Source organism: Notechis scutatus, chromosome 2, assembly GCF_049901735.1.
Source record: "Notechis scutatus isolate UNSWTSFEM ecotype Mainland chromosome 2, rNotScu1.2, whole genome shotgun sequence".
NCBI lineage: Eukaryota > Metazoa > Chordata > Lepidosauria > Squamata > Elapidae > Notechis > Notechis scutatus.
The window spans coordinates 77,200,138-77,221,824 of NC_142010.1; the positions used below are offsets into that span (position 1 = coordinate 77,200,138).

A 21,687-nucleotide genomic window follows, 5' to 3' on the forward strand; every position below is an offset into this window, starting at 1 on the left:
GTTAGCCTTGCTGTGGAAAAGAACCAAATAGAGCCCCCTAGTCTGACATTTGCTCATGCTGTTTGTTTGTTTGTTTGTAAATAAAGTATAGCAAACTTAATAGGACAAAAATTCTCACAATGAATCAGTTTTTAGCAGATGTTATATAGAGTGACTGGACGTCAGAACCATTTTTCTTTTTGCTAAGACAAGCAGAGCCAGTGTCAAGGATCAGGATTCAAAGAACTAAACAAAATGACCACAATCTAGTCTTTCACAATCTTTCTCTTGTGTTGCAGCCTGCTCATGCTGATATCAAGACAGGCTACCTTTCCATTATCATGAATCCAAATGAAGTCCCTTTGGAAGAACAGTGTGAATACCTGACCTATGATTCCAGCAAATGGGAATTTCCTCGGGAGAGGCTTCGATTAGGTACACAAAAATATTGTGTTTGCTGGTGAGAGAGGAATAGCAATCATGGGGACTCTGATTGCGGATAAGGGCATGTACCGCAAGTAGAGCCGTACTGTAACAACAGTAAGATTTACAGTTTTTGTTGCCCCAACCAGGGGTGGGATCCGATCGGTGTAACGACTGGTTCGGTGATTTTACATTTTGCACGCGTGTATATTGTCATCGTCTAGCTGCCTGGACAGCTGAGCAGCGCTGCATGCGGGTGCGCAGTGGTTGGAAAAGCACTTTTTTCCTGCTTTTTCAACTGCAGCTGTGTCGCACAAAGCAGCTGCGGTTGAAAACGCAGGAAATAAAGGTCAGGTCAGAGCCCGGGCGGGCGGGTGGACCAAAACATCAGCAGACATAGAACCGGTTCTATGTATGCTCTCTGTTTGCTGCTTTTCATAGCAACCGGTTCTACAGAAGTGGACAGAACCGGTAGAATCCCACCCCTGGCCCCAGCCCAACATCCACTGTGTTCTGGATTGCAGTATGCGTACAGCCAGGGTGGGTCTACCCAAAGGTATATGGACAGTGGATACAGCAGTTATTGAAGTGCCATCTTTGCCAGTCTAATGCCCTCACTTTTCTGGTATTTTCTTTTCAAAAGCAAGACATGACATCCCGCTTCAGCTAGTGATTTCCTTCCTTTGCTTTGTTGTCACTGCCTCTTTCTCACTTCCTCTCCGTACCCTTACTGTGAAAAGGCAGCACCACCTGTAGATGGTGAAAATGCCATTATTTCCTCTTCCTTTTCATACCTTTATTTCTTTGTTGTCTCGATTTCCTGTTTTGTTTGAGTCTCATTCAAGTCATTGTGAATAGTTATATCAATTCCTCCAATTGCACTCTGGGTTTTTTAAAACCTGCTTTGCACCCTCTTACTTTTTTTCAGGTAAAGTCCTGGGCCATGGGGCTTTTGGGAAAGTAATGGAAGCCTCTGCGTTTGGAATTAACAAAAGCAACAGCTGTGAAACTGTGGCAGTTAAAATGCTGAAAGGTAGGCAAAATAAATGGATAAATATGAGAATACTGGTGCTCTGTCTGGAAATATCCATCAAGATACTAATTGTTTCTGGAAGACAATTTCCCCATGATTTTAACAATCGTTCTTGAATGTTCAACTGTGGTTTGATTAAGAGAAGTCACAAATCTGATCTTACTGAACTAAAATAATATTTCACTGTCTCCATGAGATAGGATAGAAATCTAGCAAACAAATGAGAATTTTTGTGAACATTGAATTTCAAATAACTAAAATCATCTTTTCAAATCTGTTAAATTTTCTCCCCAACAGAGCTTTCAATTATTGGTCAGGAAGCAGTCACTTGTAGCCAACTATTCAACTTATAAATACCTAATAAAATGAGTTAATTGAAATAAGTTGTCCTGTAAATGATGTTTCGATAATGATTTCTGGATGTTTCATTAAAGAACATCACAATAGTTCATCATTTCTACAAAGCAAAATAGTGTTCATGTCCCAGAACACTGAAGAAAGCATACTATATACTAGACTTCAGAGAGCAGAACACTCAAATTGAGAGCAATTCCTTAAATGCATAGCCTGATTCTGAACAAGAAGTGTGTAGATTACCATCCAGCAAGCACTAAATTATTAGCTAACTTGAGTGTCATAATTTTAAACTTATATGCCTGTCTTAGGAATTCTGGTGTTTCCTATCTCAGAATGGATAGAAATTGTCGTTCAATTACTCCAACAGGGAGACATGACTTCTGAGGCGTGTCTAACAGTTCTGAGGTCACAGACCAAACATTCTGCTCTGTTTGGATGTGCTTGCTCAGGAACAAGAGAACTACATAAATTCTTTCCGTTTTTCAAAATCCTAAATGCGGCATAGTGTACATTGAGGGTTTGTGTGCCGTAAAACTACCAGAAATAATTGTTGTCGGGTTAAAAGTAAAAAGAAGAAACATGAAGGAAAGATGGTTGGAGACAAGATATTTTAATATTTTAATTAACAGAACAGAATATCTTATTTGTAGCTTAGCTGTTAATACAACTGATTAATGTCTTCGGCCCTAAGTACTATAATGGAATATTGATAGAATCTTATTTTATAAAAAGGCTTAAGGCACTTGAAAGTGCTAACAGATTTTTCTAATCAACTTAACATTTTAAATTGCAGCTTTTACATCTCTATTTATTTTAATTCTCTGTGGGGATTCTAAAACCTAACCTCAATGTGAATTAGGGTAGGGAAAACCAAGGAAACTATTTCAAAGGGCTAGGCATTGAGTAATACCTATTACAACAGAATCAGGGTCTTTTAGTAATTAGAGTTTGGTCTTAAAGCTATGCTCCATCCATTGTCACTGTTCCACTGAAATTAGAAAAGTGTTACTGCTACTGTAGAGGGTTATTTTTCTCCTTGTTGTGGTATTTCTAATTTTTCTGGGAGTTTTGAGCTTTTCTTTGTGAAAAAAAATCATCATGTCTGCCTGTATTGCTTCCGCTATTATTACAAAATTTACTAATACAAATTAGTAATACTAATTACTAACCATCAGACTTGAAGGAGATCATGTAGAGAATCAAGTCCAAAATCTGCACTAAAATAACACTGCTGAGTCCCTGCGTAAAAGAGCTGGGAGCTGAATATTATATATTATATTAGAGATGATCATAAAATGCTGATGCATCTTCACTGATCGAAGATTATATCTTTCAATCATTGAAAATAAAAAAGACTTATTGCAATTCAGTATTTGTAGTATCAGTATCTGCTTCAGTAGGACACTGTGGTTTTGCTCTGGTTTAAGTGCCATTTTTTGTACAGTGGCTGTTGACGGAAAAAACAGAGTATTCTTTACCAGCATTGCTAGTTTTTGATCCAAGAAGTTTTTATTCCATCTGCTTCAGTGTGTATCAAAAAGTTTTAAATTTGTTTTAATGTCCTAGGGTTTATAGTTAGAATTCCAAGCTGAGGGGCAATTAAGGCGCTACTTTGAGTTTCTGTTCTGTTAATGTACCACGTATATATAATTTTTTTTAAATCAGAAATTAAATCAAACATTTACGGGTGTTTATGTGTTAGCTTATATAATTTTTATTTATAATAGATGACTGATATTACAGACACAATAAATGATTGTTTTGATTAGTTTTGTTTTGATTTGATTTGAAATTAGAACTAAAATGATGGCAAATTGCTACTGAGTCACAGAGATCTGAGGTGAAATTTGATGTCTTTATAAATAGTATTGATATGGAACTAGATTTTGCAGTAATCATTTCAATTTATTTATACATCCATCCATTTGTAGCTATCCCTGTATTGAGCTGTCATAATATATTTATCATGGCCTTAAGCTGAAGCAATATGCTTCAGAATTTTATTATTATTTTATATGTGTGTGAGTGTGTGTAACAACTCAGTTTTAAAACACAGCATTAAACTTCAATCACATAGAATAATAGTGATTAATCTTTCCCTTACATTAATATACATTCATAAGCAGCAAGTGACTGTATATCATCAATCTAAGATTGTAAATCCAGGATGACACATTACTTCCCTTATAAAAGAGTAAAATTATATACTGCTTCATATAATAATAGATTCTAAAGTATTGGCTTATAATTCAGAATCGTATTTACAACCTCAAACTGTACTGGTCCTAACCAAACCACAATTAACAAACTTAAAAGCAAAAAATCAAAATGGGACAAGAGTTTCAAGTCCATATTGTATGAATTGATTTAAAAGTAAATAAATTTACAGTAAATCTTTTCTTTAAAAATATTTTATAGCCCAGGGACAAACATGTTTTAGAGAATATCATGAATTTGCATGCTTAATTAATTTTTATGGAAGTTTGTAAATGTACCTGTTTTTTCCTATAAATTTGAAACATAGATATGCACAACAGTCTCACTGTAGTAATGCTTTCATTACTACTAAGGAACTGATCATTAGAGCAGTATTATGTAATTGGATCATAAATACTTTTTCCTGTGAAGAGTCATTGATGCATGAGAAAAATCAATTTAGGAGGATTAGCAAAAATGGTGGCTAGATTCAGAATCAGAACCAGAAGTGGGTGAAGCTATCTCTGTAACTTTCTACCAATCAAATTAATTGGGCCAAAAAGCTACACTGCATGAGCACTTTGGCTCTGAGGTGTTGGGTGTGGGGGAGTTACTTGATGGTAGTCACTATAGGTTGCCCATCTGTATTTATGAAAAGCAATCAAAATAGATTTTAGGTCAATAATTTTGTTAGTTGGGTTAAAGATCTTGTCCCCTCTGTATGCTACTTATTTTTTTTCCCCCACACATTTCTATTGACTTGTGCTGCAGTAAATAACTACCAGATCTCAGCGCTATGGTGGTTTTCCAGTACAATCCTCTATTTTCAGAAGCAAATCCCAACTCATAGTGAGGCTTAGTCCCAAGTACGTGCATTTAAGGTTCTGATGTAAGAATAAAATATCCGTAAGAAAAAAAGCTTTGTTGTACTGGCACAATATCCATATAAATAAAGGGCCTTATTCAATAGGTTGCATATTGTTGCAAAGACATACTTTAAAAACAGGATGCATGAAGAGAGGGTTCTTTTGTTTACAATGAATTGTTCTCCCTATGTAATGTAGAAGTTTTTTTATCCTTTCATCTGAAAATTAAATATAAATAGCTTTGAATGATTGAAAGACTAATACTGATATGTATAACTGAAGCTAGACTTGTTTCAGAGGGAGCTACTGCAAGTGAGCATAAGGCTCTCATGTCAGAACTGAAGATCCTCATTCACATAGGAAACCATCTGAACGTGGTAAATCTCCTGGGAGCTTGCACCAAACCTAATGGTAAATATGCTTCGTCAGTATTGAGTGGCAAATGGGAAAAATAAAAGCAATGCTACAAAATCCTTTTGTTTGAATAAGCACAAGTTCTGATGTCAAAAAAATTGCACTCATGCAGATTTGCAGGGGAGTGTGCTCTATTCCAGAGGTCCCCAACTCCCGGGCTGCAGCCTATTCAAAATTGAGCTGGAAGAAATGGGCGAGCGTGGACATGTGAAGCTCCATTCACATGAGCAGTGGGCGCTTGTGTCATGCGAGTGGAACTTTGTGGGCAAGCACAAGCACTTTCCGCTCAAGCGTCCTCTGCTTGCACAAGCAGAGCTTGTTCACACATGAGCGCAAGAGCCTGCTGCTTAGGCAAGTGGATCTTTGTGTGCGAGGGCAAACATCCTCGCTTACACACATAGCTCCATTCCCATGGGCAGAGAACGAGCATGCGCCACTCACACAAATGGAGCTGTGCATGCGCATGTGCGCCTGCCACTCACACGGGCGCCGGGCTGAGCCAAGATTGGGGACCATTGCTCTATTCAACAATAAAACAATTCCTTTAGATATAAAGTTCTACCAGGAGTTGCCATAAGATGGGTGGCTATATAAACATTTTAAATAAACTATTGATACTGAAACTCTGCAAAGTTGCTGCTAATTATTATTGGTAATATTTCACTCAACCAACTGACCACCCCTCGAAAGACAGTTACAGTTCATTACTTTTTCTGTGTTCCAAAGATGCTTTTTCTGAAAGGCAACTGCACCTTCTTGGTTTTTTTTCCTTTGAAAACATCATGCTTCTCATCCAAGAAGTTTCTTCAGTTCTAAAAGTTGAACTGAAGAAATGTCTTGGGTGAAAAGTGAAAGTCCAACAATATGAAATGGATGATTAACATTTTCTGTGCAATTCCCTTCCTTCCTTTCTCCATTGGCTTTTCTTTTGCAGGTCCCCTCATGGTAATTGTTGAATTCTGCAAATATGGAAACCTCTCCAATTATTTGCGAACCAAACGGGAAGGATTCAGCCCTTACGGGGTATGTAACTGATGTTTTCCTAGCACTGTTTCTAATCCCTATCTTTGGAGAAGATGATGATCTTCTGAAGAATATTTAGCAATGAAATTGGAAGCATGTTGCATGTATAAACTTTTATGTAAAGTCTCCTGTCACTGTTGCGTGATATTTGAATGGGAAACTAACTACATGAAATGGTAGGACATAATTTGTCACTGAAGACAATGTCCTGTTGGAAGAATAATGATTATGATAATGAGAAACCATAACTTTTGCTTTCAAATTGCCTTCCCTAGTTGTGATTTTCATAATCTGGAAATCTTGCAAAAAGAAAATCAGCTGACAGGGCAAAGTAGGAAGGCTTGTGGAAGCAAGAAGAATACACAAATTTTTTTTTTTTCATTTATTGCTCCACTGTTTTAAATTGTCCCCTTCCTCAATCAGGTTCAGAAGCAGTATGTCTTTAAATGTCTGTTGCATGGGAACAACAGTGGAAAGGGACTCTTGTCCTCTTATTCAGTTTTCTGGGCTGCCAAAGGCATGTAGAAGTCAGCATTGCAAAAAGGGAGAGTGGAAGAGATAGACCTCTGTATTTGTCTTTATTTGTTTAGTCTCGTCCAATTTCAGATTTATAGATTAGCTCTCTCCATTCTTCCTGATGTTATACAAATTAGTTTAATGTTTCTTCTGTTATATCAATCCTTTACCACCTCAATTTTTTTCAACCATAGCTGATTTAGCTAAGCAATTTGATTGCAGGACTTGACTAAAATGAGGTACTCTTAGCTTGGAAAACTTCCAGTGACATCACTGGTTTGGTGAAGCCTAATATCTCTTCGTTCGATACTATTTGCTATGCAAGATGTGCACAGTACAGATAGTCCTCAACTTATGATCACAATTGGGTCATAATAAGTCAAGGTGGTCACGTGATGGGATTCAATTTTACAACCATTTTACGATGGCCATAAAGGGAGTCACTGCAGTGGTTAAACAATTCATGTGATCATTAAGAAAATCCAGATTATCCAATATCCTTTTCCATTACTGGCTGCATAAGGTGTAATTGATTTGGCTGTGGTACAATCCATTTGGTGAAATCCATGTGTATAAATAGTGTAATGGTTGAATAAACATTTATTCAATGTAAACAATGTACAAGAGCTGTGGTGGCGCAGTGGTTAGAATGTAGTATCTTAGGCTATACTTCTGCTGTCTGCCGGCTGCCTGCAATTTGGCAGTTCAAATCTCACCAGGCTCAAGGGTGACTCAGCCTTCCATCCTTCTGAGGTCAGTAAAATGAGGATCCAGATTATTGGAGGCAATATGCTGACTCTGTAAACTGCTTAGAGAGGGCTGTAAATGCTATTGCTACTGGTGATCCTCAGCTGATTTTCTTGGTAGAACTTCACCAAGTGATCGCCTACTGCATTCCTTTCTCCTAAACAAAATCTGTCAACGATTTCTCCGTTTTCTCAGATTTGTAGGTTGAAATTTCCATAATTTTATACTACATACAATGTACCTTTTTTAGAATTTCTGTAATCTTTTCAAATGTTAGCATACAATTGCTCTATTTCTTCTTTGGATGCATCTGTAGGTGCATTTATTTGGAAAATGATGACATTCAGAAGTTTTGCTCTGATTCAAGTCTCTATTATACTATGATTTACTATTTGGAAGCTTTCAACTTATTTGATGATTTTCTTGCTTGTTATCAGTACTCCTCCATTCCTTCTGATGCTGTCATTTCTGGGATAGGATACTATCAACTCATCTAGCTGAATATAGCTGTTTTCAGTCCAGTTGATGGCAAGAATGCCTATTTTGATCCTAGCCATTTCTTTCTTGGTGATATCCAGCTTCCCATGGTTCATACTTCTTACGCTGCAATTCCAATCGTACAGCCTTGTTCATTTTGTTCCAGCACAGATGGTGCCTTTCATCGTAGGCTTCATTAGCATTCAAGCTCTTCAAGGGGATTTCTGCTGCTGTCTCATTATCTCCCAGACTACTTGTAACACGTTGGTCTTCCCAATAACACATTTGATACTTTCTTCCCTAGAAGTCCAACCTTTGGTACCATATTCAAGCTTTTATCTGAATTTTCCCCCACACAATATTAATCTATTTATTTATTAACTATATATTTATTATTTATTTATTTATTTATTTATTTGATTTGCCAATTGTTTACAAGATAATAAGTATAAGTGTATACATAGTTGTGAATACATGAAATGGGTACATATAAGAAAAATAAAAGAAGAATAAGAGAAACAATAGGACAGGGACGGTAGGCACGTTGGTGCGCTTATGCACGCCCCCTCGCTTATGCACGCTGTCCATATATGCTGTCCATTTCACTATCAAACAACTCTGGGTGGCTTAAGACCAGTGGTGGGATTCAAATTTTTTTTACTACCGGTTTTGTGGGTGTGGCATGGCTTGGTGAGCGTGGCAGGGGAAGGATACTGCAAAATCCCATTCCCTCCCCACCCCACTAACCTGCTTTCCAGCTCCGTTCTCCTGTGCAGGGAAACAAAAGACCCAGCCGATCAGCTGGGACTCGGGAGGCAGAGAATAGATGGGGGTGGGGCCAGTCAGAGGTGGTATTTGCTGGTTCTCCAAGCTACTTAAAATTTCTGCTACCGGTTCTCCAGAACTGATCAGAACCTGCTGAATACCCCCTCTGCTTACAACATTATGAAAACATAATACAAAACAGTAAGACCTGTAAAAACATTAAAATATATAATATTAAGAAGCATTAAAATTAATCAAAATTTTGATAAAAGAGATCAATATGCAAATATTCTATAGGGGGAATCTTCCTATTTTATTAAAATAGGATACCCCATTGGCACCCCCAAGCCAGTTGCCAGTTGAGGTTTTCAGGGTCTTTTGGAAGGCCAAGAGGATGGAGGCTGATCTCATTTCGAGAAGCACAGTGTTCCAAATGGTTGTGAGTTATAGCAGAAAACGTTTTTCTCCTGGACCCTGCCAGCTGAAATTCTTTGCCGATGGAGTCTACAGCATACCCCTTCTTGATAATAATAAAATTGGAATAGGCCACTAAGTCTTTCTCCAACCCTTCCCATTTGTCTGGGCTGAGGACTGGCATTTAGAAGTACTACAAAATACAAATAGGGATTTCTTATTTTCACCACCCACCTAATAAACTGTATGGCTCGTCTGTGTTGTAACTTGTATGTCTGCTGTTCTCACGTTTACTCTACCTTTTTATCTGCTCAATAAAGTTTAGTGTGTTTGGACTGTTTGATCTAATATGAGAAGAAATATCCCTAGTGATTGAATAATTTGCCTCCTAATGAGTCGTGGTGGCTCAGTGGTTAGAGTGCAGTACTACAGGCTAATTCTGCTGCTTGCTGGCTGCCTGCAGTTTAGCAGTTCAATTCTCACCAGGCTCAAGGTTGACTCAGTCTTCCATCCTTTTGAGGTCCATAAAATGAGGACCCAGGCTGTTGGGGACGGTTCAATATGCTGACCCTATAAACCACTTAGAGAGGGCTGTAAAGCACTGTGAAACAATATATAAGTGTTAGTGCTATTGCTAACTTTTGTCATCCGGTGGTCTTAGGAAAAATCCCCAAGGCTGCGCATCCAAGTTCGTTCCATTGTGGAAGCCGTTCAAGCAGACAAAAGAAGCCGGTCTTGCACCCGTGACAGTGCAATTCTTAACAGGCTTCTAATGAACAAGAGTCAGACAGCATCATCACCACATTTCATACAAGAAGGTAAAAATAATGTCCGACGGTTTTTCCTTTAGAGGACTATAATTCATTGTGCAGGGTTTCTTCAATCATGCTCCTAATGAATCTTGAAAAATAATGGTAAATAATGTGGTTTACTATTTATCCTAACCTTAGCGATTAGAAAACAATGGGAAAGCAATATACTGAATGTTTTAATGGAGAGCCGGTTTATAGGATAGAGCGAAAGAGTGAGTCATTACCGGTATTTCAAGTTTTTCTTTATAAGAATTAGGTCACAAGAAAGTCAAGGAAGACCCAGAATTTTCAGGGGATCATGTTATGAAATTATATAGTGTATGCCATAAACGAAAATGAGTGAAGGTATACCTGTAATAGGAGTGAGGTTTTCTTGACACTCGCTTCATGTGCTTCCTCAGAAATTTTGATAATATATCCTCTTCATTTTTTATTAAATATATCTCCAAAATTCAGAGGGAAAATACTTAGAATTCCAGTGGCAGCACCCCCTGAAACAATTTCTTAGGTATTTGAAAGAGACAGAATTAGAAGGGGGGGGGCAAATTAATTCAGACTATTGAGCACTGAATGAATTTAAGATTTATGTATTAAATTCAGTTTCAGAAATACCTTGTGGCTAATCCTTTGCTTCTTTACAAATTCTTAATTTGATGAAAAAAGTGTGTGTATGAGAGAGGGAGGGAGGGGGGAGAGAGAGAGAGAGAGGAGAAAGGCTTTTATTTGGGTAAGAGTATATGCATAATGCTGACAAAAACCTCTGTGCTTATCCTGTTTTATAATTAAGTTTGATAATAGTTGCATTGTTAATGAATGTATTAATGAATACAATTATTTCTAGTTGTACAGGTGAAGCAATTTTATTCAAATATATATTCAAGAAATTTCACCAATATGAATAGTAACTACAATAACTTTGCTAACATGCTAAATAAGCAGGATTGTACTCATAAAAATATATTTTCTTTCATATTGTTTCAAAAATAGGAGTTTAACATTTTGCCCTTCCCAGTTCTCTCTTAGAGACCCAGATATTTTGTATGAGACAGTTCCCTTTTATCAAAACAATCTCCCGCCTTTTCAGGCACACCATTGTCTGTCACTTCATGAATATATAAAACTTTCCAGAAATATATACCGTTTTAGCTAAGGTCACATGGCAAAGATATATGATTCTACAAAAGATCAGTATCATTCCATGGCTTAATCGTTTGCAGCACCTGGGCAAAAAGAAACACACAGTTTTCCTGCAGGCAAGCAATTTTGTTATCTGACTGCTCATGTATTTCTTTTTTCAATCAGGAGACAGATGCAGAAAGCTCCCCCCAAAAGATATATTCAATTCAGTCTCAATTTCTTTGACAGAATTCATGTTTATTTGCTGTTAAATCTCTCATAATTAAACTGCTAACTCCTGGCAGATAAAAGATTTACTTCAATTAATGGATAGATATCTAATAAAGAGATATCCTATAACTTGTGTAAAGGTTGGCCATGTTCTCAGCACTTATTGCACTTGCTACTCAGCATGCAGCTATGTTTAAGCTCCATTGTTTTCATTTGAATTGTACAGAACTGGGTCCTCTTAGACTCCCAGCTGCTGCTTGAGGGGAGATTCATTGTACAAATTCATCTTGTGTGCCAATTGTGCCCTTTTGTGGACTGTGAGCCCGGAACTCAAGCCTTCGTCACTTCTCATTTGGATTACTGCAATGTGCTTTATATGAAGTTCACCCAGAAGTCAGCATTGGTCCAAAATGTGGTCACTTGTATAGTACTGAGCACCTCTCAGATTGTCCATGCTATACCATTGCTGCATCAGTTGCACTGACTCTGTTTTCAAGGTGATGGTTATCACCTTTAAAACTGTAGGAAAAGGGGTGGCACAATAGGAGTGGAGTGAAAAGGGAGGATCAGCCTAGAATTCCTACATAGCCACAAGAGAACTAAGTCCAACTCCCTTTGAGTGCCATTGAGCATTATCCATCAGGCTTTTAGCAATAAATCAGGGTAATTTAACCTTCATGTGTGGACCTGGTCTTTCACACCTGACAAAAGTCCTATATAGCATCAGGCCAGGTTATCCAGAAGACAATCTCTCCCTTTGTAGGTATCTACTTGTTCTACTAAATTAGGTAGTGAGTATGCTCCGGGTTCCTTCTTTGAAATGTTACCATCTAGTGTGCTACTTAAGAAGTATGTATGCCTTTTCAGTAAGTAGCAACACCACTTAGCTTTTCCTTAAAGTATTGGGATGAGTGAGATAGGAAAGAAAGGAGTGGTATGAACATCATTTGGTTGTAATGACAAGTTTTTATAATGTTATGTTTCATTTGATTTTCATTTTGTTTTGCTTGTTTTTACTGCCTGCATACAATGCCTTTGTTCTTCAGTTGTCAGCTACCCAGTTTGTTTTCACTAACTAATAACCAACAATAACGCTGTTCCTAGACAATAGTAATTGACCCCAGTTATTCCACTACTTTTTTCTACTTAGCAAAATTTCTGTGGGACATCATCCCACTCCTCCAAATGCAGTGGTACAGTATATCCTGGTGCCTGGGGAAAGCAACCTTTTCTTTGCCACTGCCAGCCTACAGAATGTAACCTTCTTGCTTACACTTTTATACAGTGGATGATTTATGGCAAAGCCCTCTGACAATGGAAGATCTGATCTGCTACAGCTTTCAAGTTGCCCGTGGAATGGAGTTTCTAGCCTCTAGAAAGGTAAGTGATCTATCTGTCCATCCGTCCATCCATCTATCCATCCATCTCAACATGTGTCTTCTCTTGATAGTTATGATTGGGGAGAAATATCAGTAATCCACAGGATGATACAGGATGAAAACAAATGTAGAGAAACTTTGGGGGGGAAAATAGGAAAAGCAGTTAGAGGATTCCACTGTCTGTGGAAGAAAATCTGCTTTCCTTATGGGGTGAGAGCAGGAACAGGTCTGAAGTAGGATGCAAATTTTGACAAAAGGCCTGACTATGGGTTGAGCCATCTGTTCAACAAAACTGATTTAAAGATTGGGAAGGAGTTATCCAATAAAGGAGAGGCACTGTTTTCCTACCTACTGCACAGATCACATAGCAATAGCAAAAGCACTTAGATTTATATACTGCACCAATGCTTTATAGCACTCTCTGAGCAATGCTATATTGCCCCCAACAATCTGGATCCTCATTTTACTGACCATGGGAGGATGGAAGGCTGAGTCAACCTCAGGCAGTCAGAATCTACAAAATGAGGTGACAGAGCCTACCAGTAAATTGCAGTCAACATTGCTCCCCCTTCTTAACTGACTTTCAGTTGGGAAATACACTTGTACGCATGCAATGAAATGAAACCCATCCAAGTGAACTGTTAGGACATTTTTCTGTGTGTCTATTAGTTCACATGGTAGAGCATTGATGCCTAACACAGGAGCAGCAAACACTGCTCTCCCATAGAAATAGTCATTTGGGCATTTTTTATCATTTGTCCAGCTGTCTTCTAGAATGTATAAATAGCAGGGGGGAAAGCAACACACAGCTGGCTGACTGGCTGCCACACCATTGAACAGGAGTACAGTTTTATTATAGGTCCCACCTGTGCCATTTTGTTTCAGTTGCTTGGCCAAGCAGAGACAGCGTAAAGCTATTGAGAGCAAGGTTTACTTATGTTTGCTTATGAAATTCTGGAAGCACCTGCCATTCTACCATGAGATGCAAAATACTGGACCAGATTGCCTTTGATCTGATCCAGAACAGCATTTCTTACTTTTTTTCTTACAATCAAAGCTGTGGTTTTGCAAATAAATAAGAGGGACCATAAGGTATTCAGTAATTTCTGGAAATGATTTCTTGCCTCTTTTACTTTTGTCTTTCACTGAGAGGACAAGCCTGAAAGAGATTTAAGCATTTTTATTTTTTTCAGTTTTTCTGTCCTTTTTGAAAATTTTATATTAACATTTATTTTTGATTTCTCCCTGCCCCCTTCTGCATTTTCCTGTAGTGTATCCACAGAGACTTAGCAGCTCGGAACATCTTATTGTCAGAGAACAATGTGGTGAAGATTTGTGACTTTGGTCTGGCTCGGGATATCTACAAGGACCCTGACTATGTCAGGAAGGGCAGTGTGAGTTCTGGGTTGTTCTTGGGATAAAAAGGAACTGGTTTCTGGTGTTGGTTGTCAGTTAATATCTTTCAGTGTTATTGTATAAAAATCAATATAGCTGTGTTAAACATGAGCAGGGGCGACAAAAATTCATAGTGGAATGAGTTCTATTGTGTAGATACTTAATTAGTCCAATTAAGATATTGCTGGTATGTATTTTGAATTTATTTTATTTACTAATGTCCTTTCAGTATCCCAATGCGGAGGAAATGTTTGTCCCAAGAAAAGTACCTGAAGGAATGAGGCAGAGAAATGTTTTATCTAGTGTAATTTCTTGATATAAACTAGGTATTAGTTCAGATGGAAAATATATGCCTGCTTTGTGCAATCTATAGACCTTATTTCTGAGCTGTCGTACTACAGTCCATTGCCATTAACATACTATTTGGGGTTGATTGAATTGGAAGTCAACATCAATTGGAAACCACTTGCTTCCCACCACTAAAAGACTCAATAGCCTTTAGCAGGGCTTGCAAGCAATCTGTGAGTCAGGCACTGTCTCCATTAACTGATAAAGGTCCCTTGATACAACTTTTAAAAAAATTATGAAGTAGAAGATAGGACTTTTTTTCTTGCAAACCCATAATCTATAAAAGTGCTTTGAGAGAACAAATACTTAATATTAAAATGTTATCTTGAAATACTTCCGTTTTTTTAATAGCAAATGTAACTACAGTATTTAGGCAGATAAGATTATGCCAGATTGCAACTTCCTGGTACTTGAAAATTTCTTATTTATTGTATTTTCTGCCCATCTTCAAACACCATTATAGAATCTTTGGAATTTTTTTAAAAAAATCTGACTAAAATATTGTTTTTCCCCACTGTAACATCTGTACCTTGCTATCACTGTACTATAGGCCCGTCTTCCACTCAAGTGGATGGCTCCAGAAAGCATCTTTGACAAAGTTTATACTACTCAGAGTGATGTCTGGTCCTTTGGGGTCCTATTGTGGGAGATATTCTCTTTAGGTAAGTATTAAATATTAGTTCTCTTTATGGGATTAGCTATGATTTTATGAGCATACAATTTTAAAAGTAGATTGCAACACTCTCCATATTTCGGGATTTTCCCCCCCATCACCTGTATTTCCTACAGTTAAGTGATCAGTTGCAAAATTCATCTGCCACTCTACTTGTTTTATAATTACAAAACTTATGACTGGATGCTGCATATGTCAATGATCTACTATATCAAAAGTAATAAACCAGATTTTAATTATGGTCCAGCTATAATTAAAATGGCAACATCTACCTGATTTTAACTGAGTTAAAAAACCTAAGCAGAATCAACCCTGGATAGTGTTTGGATGAAAGACCAACAAAAGATACCAGCACTATAAACTAGATTTTGAAATTAAAAAACATCATGGAAGACAATGACAACCCATTTTGATATTCTTGCCAAGGAAATTACACAGATAATCCATAAAGCCATTAGGAGTCAAACTTAGTTTGAAGTGGACTTTACTTTTAATTCTGAGAATGTTTGTAACATTCCCATATCATGCCAACTTTAGAAATTAAGGCTTGAAAATGTCTTGAGTAGTTATTGAACAACCACAAACAAATCTTGTAATTCTGACCCTTTTTACAGAGGATGTTTCATCTTGTTTAATGGCTTCTGAGTAGCTACAAAACAGTCATTGTGAAATAGATTCCATTACAGAACTAATTTTTTTTAAAATGCCTGTATTTTATTATACTGCATTTAATCAAAACAGTAGATAGATACAGCTGCAAGAATCCATCTATTTCTTGAATTCCCCTTTCTCTTTATACCACTGCATCTTTTTAGGAGCCTCCCCTTACCCTGGAGTACAAATCAATGAGGAATTTTGCCAAAGACTAAAAGATGGCACCAGGATGAGAGCTCCAGAATATGCTACTGCAGAAATGTGAGTCAAAGTACTTCAATATATAACCAACAATGAAGATACTAAATCAACAAATTATAGATGCGCAGGAGGTTTCAGAGCTTCTTGTATGGGAGACTGAGGTGAATTATAGTCTAACTGCTTGCATCTCTTTTGTAGTAACACAACTAGTCTCAAGTATAGCATCCAGTTTAAGGTTGGGTTTTTACTTTATAGAGCTTTTTCATTTCATCTGTACCTAACTAATCTTATGCAAAAATTGGTTCTTTGCAGCTACAGAATCATGCTGAATTGTTGGTATGGAGATCCCAAAGAAAGGCCAACATTCTCTGATTTGGTTGAGATTCTGGGAGATCTTCTTCAAGAGAATGTTCAACAGGTCAGTTTCCAATTATTATCAGAACACAAAGACAAGCAGAAGTAGTCAGCAATATTTGGAGTTGTTGTTGTTGTTGTTGTTATTATTATTATTATGGTTTTGTCACATAATCAGCCAGATGATTGCACCAAGACAAATTCCTTGTGTGTCCAATCACACTTGGCCAATAAAGAATTCTATTCTATTCTATTCTATTCTATTCTATTCTATTCTATTCTATTCTATTCTATTCTATTCTATTCTATTCTATTCTATTCTATTCTATGTTCAGAATGGATTTGGCATTTTATCCATCTAACAAGTCCTTCTCAAGGGATAGAGAGAAGTTGATGTTTGATGGCATTAAAGGTATTGTTGTTAAAGGTAACACTACCTTTTGCAATTGATTCATGATATTTTGTCAATGCCGATAGTATTCAACTGGTGCTTCAGTTGTTTTGGGATTGCACCCAAGGCACTACCTTTGTTTTCTTTTGCCACAATCATTCTGTTTCTATTTCCAGGTGTTTATATTTTGTTAATTTTCTCCAGTTCTTTTTCTTCTATTTTGCAGTCTGCAAGTACTGCAACATCCACCATCTAGACTTTTTTTTATTTTTCTTATCAACAGTTGTTAAGTCTGGGATATTATGTTGCAGGTGCCTATCTCTTTGGATTCTAAAGTCCCAGAGCACCTCAGTTTCTTCATTTTCTATTGCTTTTTCTGTTTTGCTCTTGCCTGTTCTTGCTTGCAGGCAGATGTTATTGTTACTGAGTAAACATAGTGTGATCTGGCGTTTATGCTGGTTATCAGTTTGTGAGAATGAATATTTAGAGACTCCCATTTCCTTCTTAAAGTGGCTCTATTTCATTACATAATATGTGGCATAGCTTTCAATGCAATCTTATAGCTCTACATTAGATGTTATTGCACAGACATGTAATGTTTTCATAGTCCTTATATTAAAAGCTAGAAGCATAAACTGTTTATTATATTATACCTATGCAATATCATTAAGTTGGAAGAAACCACTTTATGTTCCAGCCATTCTGATAAAGAATCTTCTTTGCTCTGTTCCGGTTAACAAATGCAGCTTATCATATCCCACAAATATCCTATTCAGTCTAGATTGCTGTGTGCCACAGGCAGATCTGAGATAGAAATATGTATTTTACCCTGTTTCTCCAACAATACGGCCTCCCCCAATAGGAAGTCCCAGCATGTTTTATAGGCATGAAATGAAATTAAGCCCCTCCCCACAAATTAAGGCCTATATTAAAACATGCGAAATGGGGGGGGGATGGTGGGGGGGGCTTGCCATTAGGAAGTACTTTTGTTGCACACCCGGATATGGTGCTGCCTGCGTTGACCCCGATCTGAGTGCCCCACCAACGCCGAGGTCAACATCCAAGCCGTCGCCGCCCGCCCGAAGATGCAAAGGGGGGGGAATTAAGTCACCCCCCAAAAAGATGGTCTAGCCATTTTTTCGGGGCTCAAAAAAAAATAAGACCCAGCCTTATTATATGAGAAACACGGTACATACATACTTACATACAGACATACAGACATACAACTTGTGGTATTACTAGGTTGATTCCTTCCATGCTAAGAAAGTCAGAAAACAATTAGACCATATTAATAAATTGTATGCAAGAATATCATGACCAAAAAAATGCATTGACTGTATCTTGGCTATACTCAGTATTGAGTTTTGGATTATAGTTGTTTATTATATACTGCAGAATGTGCAGCTGGAAGCAGACAGAGGATAAGAACTGCATTAGGCTGTATTTGGCATCAGAAATGTTGAATTATAATGCTATTTTTGAAGCCTCTGAAACTTGCTAGACAGTTTTCAGTTTTTAAAAACCCACCCAATTTATTATTATTCTCTTTGATAATGTTAAAGTATTCTTGATTGCTTTCCATTGCTATTCTTCATTGCTGTTCTTCATGCACTCACATTATTTAGTTGCATAAGATCAAGCAGTATGTTTTCTAGGAATAACTCCTGGACTTACAAGTCACAGATTTTGTGACCCAGTTTTTGATATTATTCCCATGTTCCCAACCCAGGGTATATCATCAAACTGGCTGGCTTATTTGTATCACAAAAGAATTGACATGATTTCTCTCTCTACTGTGATTTCACCATTTTTCCCAATTGATAATGATATTTTTATATAAATTTTATTAAAAGTTTTAAAGAGAAAATAAAAGTTAACAAAAAGTAATATAATAAAGAAAAGAAATAAAAGAGAAAGACAAACATCCAGAAAAGATAAAACGAAACAGAAGCTTGATTTTGTTTGCAGCAAATACAAGTATGATTACAAAATCATCTCTTACTCCATGGTTACAAAAAAAAACCTTATTTTTTATTATATACGTTTTATTCTAATCATCAAAATTACAAGTCATAAGTGCATATTTTCTGTTTTATGCAATAATCTATAAGGGCTTTTTAAAATCTACATTAACCTTAGCTTTCATATCACAGATACATTCCGCTTCTAACTTCAATAGCTACTATTTCTCAGCAGCACAATTTGAATGTATAATTTTAAATCTGGCAGACCCAATCCTCTTATTTCCTTTCCATCTTGAAATATCTTATTTGGGGGGGAGGTGTCCTCTTGCAATACAAATTTAGATACATACTTCTGCCGTTGTTTAAATCAGTGGTTCTTAATCTTTTTGAAAGAATCGCCCCCTTGAGCCATTGAGGAAGTTATCATCGCCCCCCTCCCCCAACATAATCTCTCAATCACAACACAGGGAAATAATTCTTTAATTTATGCAAACACGTTTTTTGTTTTCTTTAAAATTGAAATCAGGACATATTGATGCAAATAATTTATTTCCAGTCTTTTTCCCATATCTCAACTGTGTGAAAAATTCTGATGCCACCCATCACTTTACTCCCAAACTTCGTGATACGTGTATTTCACTATTATCTTATTTATTCAAGACACTTAAATGCAATGACCACTGAAAACAAAATGCAATTGCAAGAAAATGAAATGCCTGAAAAAAACAGTAACATTTAATGATTTAATTATAAGTAAATTTTAAGATGCAAAAAGAACTATAAAAAGGGCATAAGAACACACCGCAGTGCAGGAACTAAGAATTTCAAGATGAAAACTCTGAAACTAAATTAAGATTCGAGGAAAATATATATTCATGCACACTGTAAAAAGGGTTAAAAAGACAGAAAAAAATTTTTTTACAGAAGGAAAGCAACAAAAATCAGAGCAACAAATTTAATGCCTAAACTGAAGAAAATTATATATATATATATATATATACACACACACACACACACACACACACACACACACACACACACACACACACACACAAAGTTTACATGAAGAGGACAAAAAAAATTGAAACCATAAAACCGAGAAACCAAAATATAATATCGAACTGGAGTGCACGCTAAAAAAGTACAATTTGCCAAAGAGACACACAAAATGTTTTACAGAGCACAACAAGAATTCTAAAACGAAGCCGAAAACTCAAACTGGAACGTGAAATCCAATGCAAGCAAATACAACGATAAGAGCTGAGACAATTATTAACAAAGAAAATGTATGTACACAAAAAGCAAAAAAAGAACATAAATGGCTGCCTTGTGCTTGGTGAGCTGATGCCAATTTCTTGATGTCTGGAACCATTTTTGTTAATCTCATTCTTAAATCGCCACGCTCAGTGATCTTCAACATGTTCCTTGACTTAGAAAGGATCTGTTGGACGGCGCTGAAGCCCCTCTCCACTAAGTAAGTGGAAGGAAAGGCTAAAAGAAGCAACTCAACTTCCTCCCACAATATTGGGTAAGTGTTCCTCATTTTCACCCAAAAAGCTTCGTAGCCGTAACTCTGAAAATGTGATTGGGCTTCACAGTAGTATTTCAGATGTGTCAGTGGCTCTTGCAGTTTGGGATGAGGTTGTGCAAAGTCTGCTGTGAAAGGATTTAGCACCAAGTGGACACTTCCAGATTTATCAGATCATAGAATCTGGTTTCCATATCTTCTTTTAGTTGCTTCAAGTGGCAGAAAAAAACGTCCAAATCTTCTGCTTGGAGTTGACGTTCATTACCAAGGCTTGGGAACTGATACAGCTCCTAGCGACTCATGTTGCTTGCAAGGAGGTCCAGTTTGGAAATAAATGAGCAGATTATAACTTTGGCCTTAAGAAAATTGATTTTATCTCCTTGCAGCTTTACGTTCACTTCATTCAGCTTGTCAAAAACATCAGCAAGATAAGCTACATCCAGACGTCGAAGTTTAAGAGAACTGCTTAGACTTGGATCAATGGATTCAAGAAATTCGACAACTGTGCCAAAAAATTCGTGGAATCACTGCAAACACTTTCCTTTTGAAAGCCACCTTACTTCAGTGTGCAAAAGGAGACGTTCAAACTTCTCGTCATTTTCTTCACGAAGCTTGTGAAAAAGTCGGTTGTTCAAGGCATTCGACTTAATTTTATTCACAGCGTTAATGACGTAACGTATAGACTCGTGCAAATGGCCACTCAAATTTTTTGAGTCAAGGTGCTGTCTATGAACAATGCAATGGACAGTCATAACTCCAGGTACAAATGATTTTAGATGAGCTTGAAGCCACGATATCGTCCAACCATGGATGCAGCTCTGTCGGTTGCACATGCCACGACGTTTATCAAAGGGATGTTTTTCTCATTAAAAAACTCTTCATCCTTTTTAAATATCGAAGAACCTTTTCTGTCAGTGGCTAAATTTTGAGCAAATAACAGTTCTTCCCTGATCTCTTCATTTCTGTTGATGAAACGGACATAAACCAATAACAAGGCTTCATTTTCACGAATTGTTGACTCATCAACCTGCATCACGAATTCTGTACTTTTCAAGGTGTCAATAAGCCTTTCTTCCACATCAGCAGCTATTTCATCAATTCTTTTTGATACGGTGTCATTGCTCAAAGGAATCGATTGTGTGACAGTGCTTGCACTGGGCCCCAACATGGTGGCAACAATCTGTTTCACTGCTGGTAAAATCAGCGTTTCTCCGATTGTGTGAGGTTTGACACATTTTGTTATCAACAAAGATACTTCATAGGAACAAATGAGCCCCTTGTCGGCGTTGAGTGATGATTTTCCAAATAACTTCTCAACAGTGCTGCAATCCTCAAACTTGGCCTTTAAGGATTGGAAAAACAATACCGGTTTGTCGGCTTTATCTGAATGAATTCTTACCAAATGATCTTTCAGTCAGGAAGGCTTCATTG

General features: G+C 37.1%; 1 protein-coding gene across 2 annotated transcripts in view; it reads left to right on the forward strand.

The window, feature by feature from the left end:
• Positions 1-21,687, forward strand: part of FLT4 (fms related receptor tyrosine kinase 4) — a 107,126-nt gene that overhangs the window by 73,714 nt on the left and 11,725 nt on the right. For both annotated transcript variants that reach the window (XM_087955187.1, XM_026686267.2), the window contains exons 17-26: positions 279-414; positions 1,331-1,435; positions 5,152-5,265; positions 6,203-6,291; positions 9,872-10,028; positions 12,655-12,749; positions 14,020-14,142; positions 15,042-15,153; positions 15,980-16,079; positions 16,332-16,437. In XM_087955187.1, the coding sequence (XP_087811313.1) occupies positions 279-414; positions 1,331-1,435; positions 5,152-5,265; positions 6,203-6,291; positions 9,872-10,028; positions 12,655-12,749; positions 14,020-14,142; positions 15,042-15,153; positions 15,980-16,079; positions 16,332-16,437 (1,137 nt within the window). The remainder of the gene's footprint in view (positions 1-278; positions 415-1,330; positions 1,436-5,151; positions 5,266-6,202; positions 6,292-9,871; positions 10,029-12,654; positions 12,750-14,019; positions 14,143-15,041; positions 15,154-15,979; positions 16,080-16,331; positions 16,438-21,687) is intronic.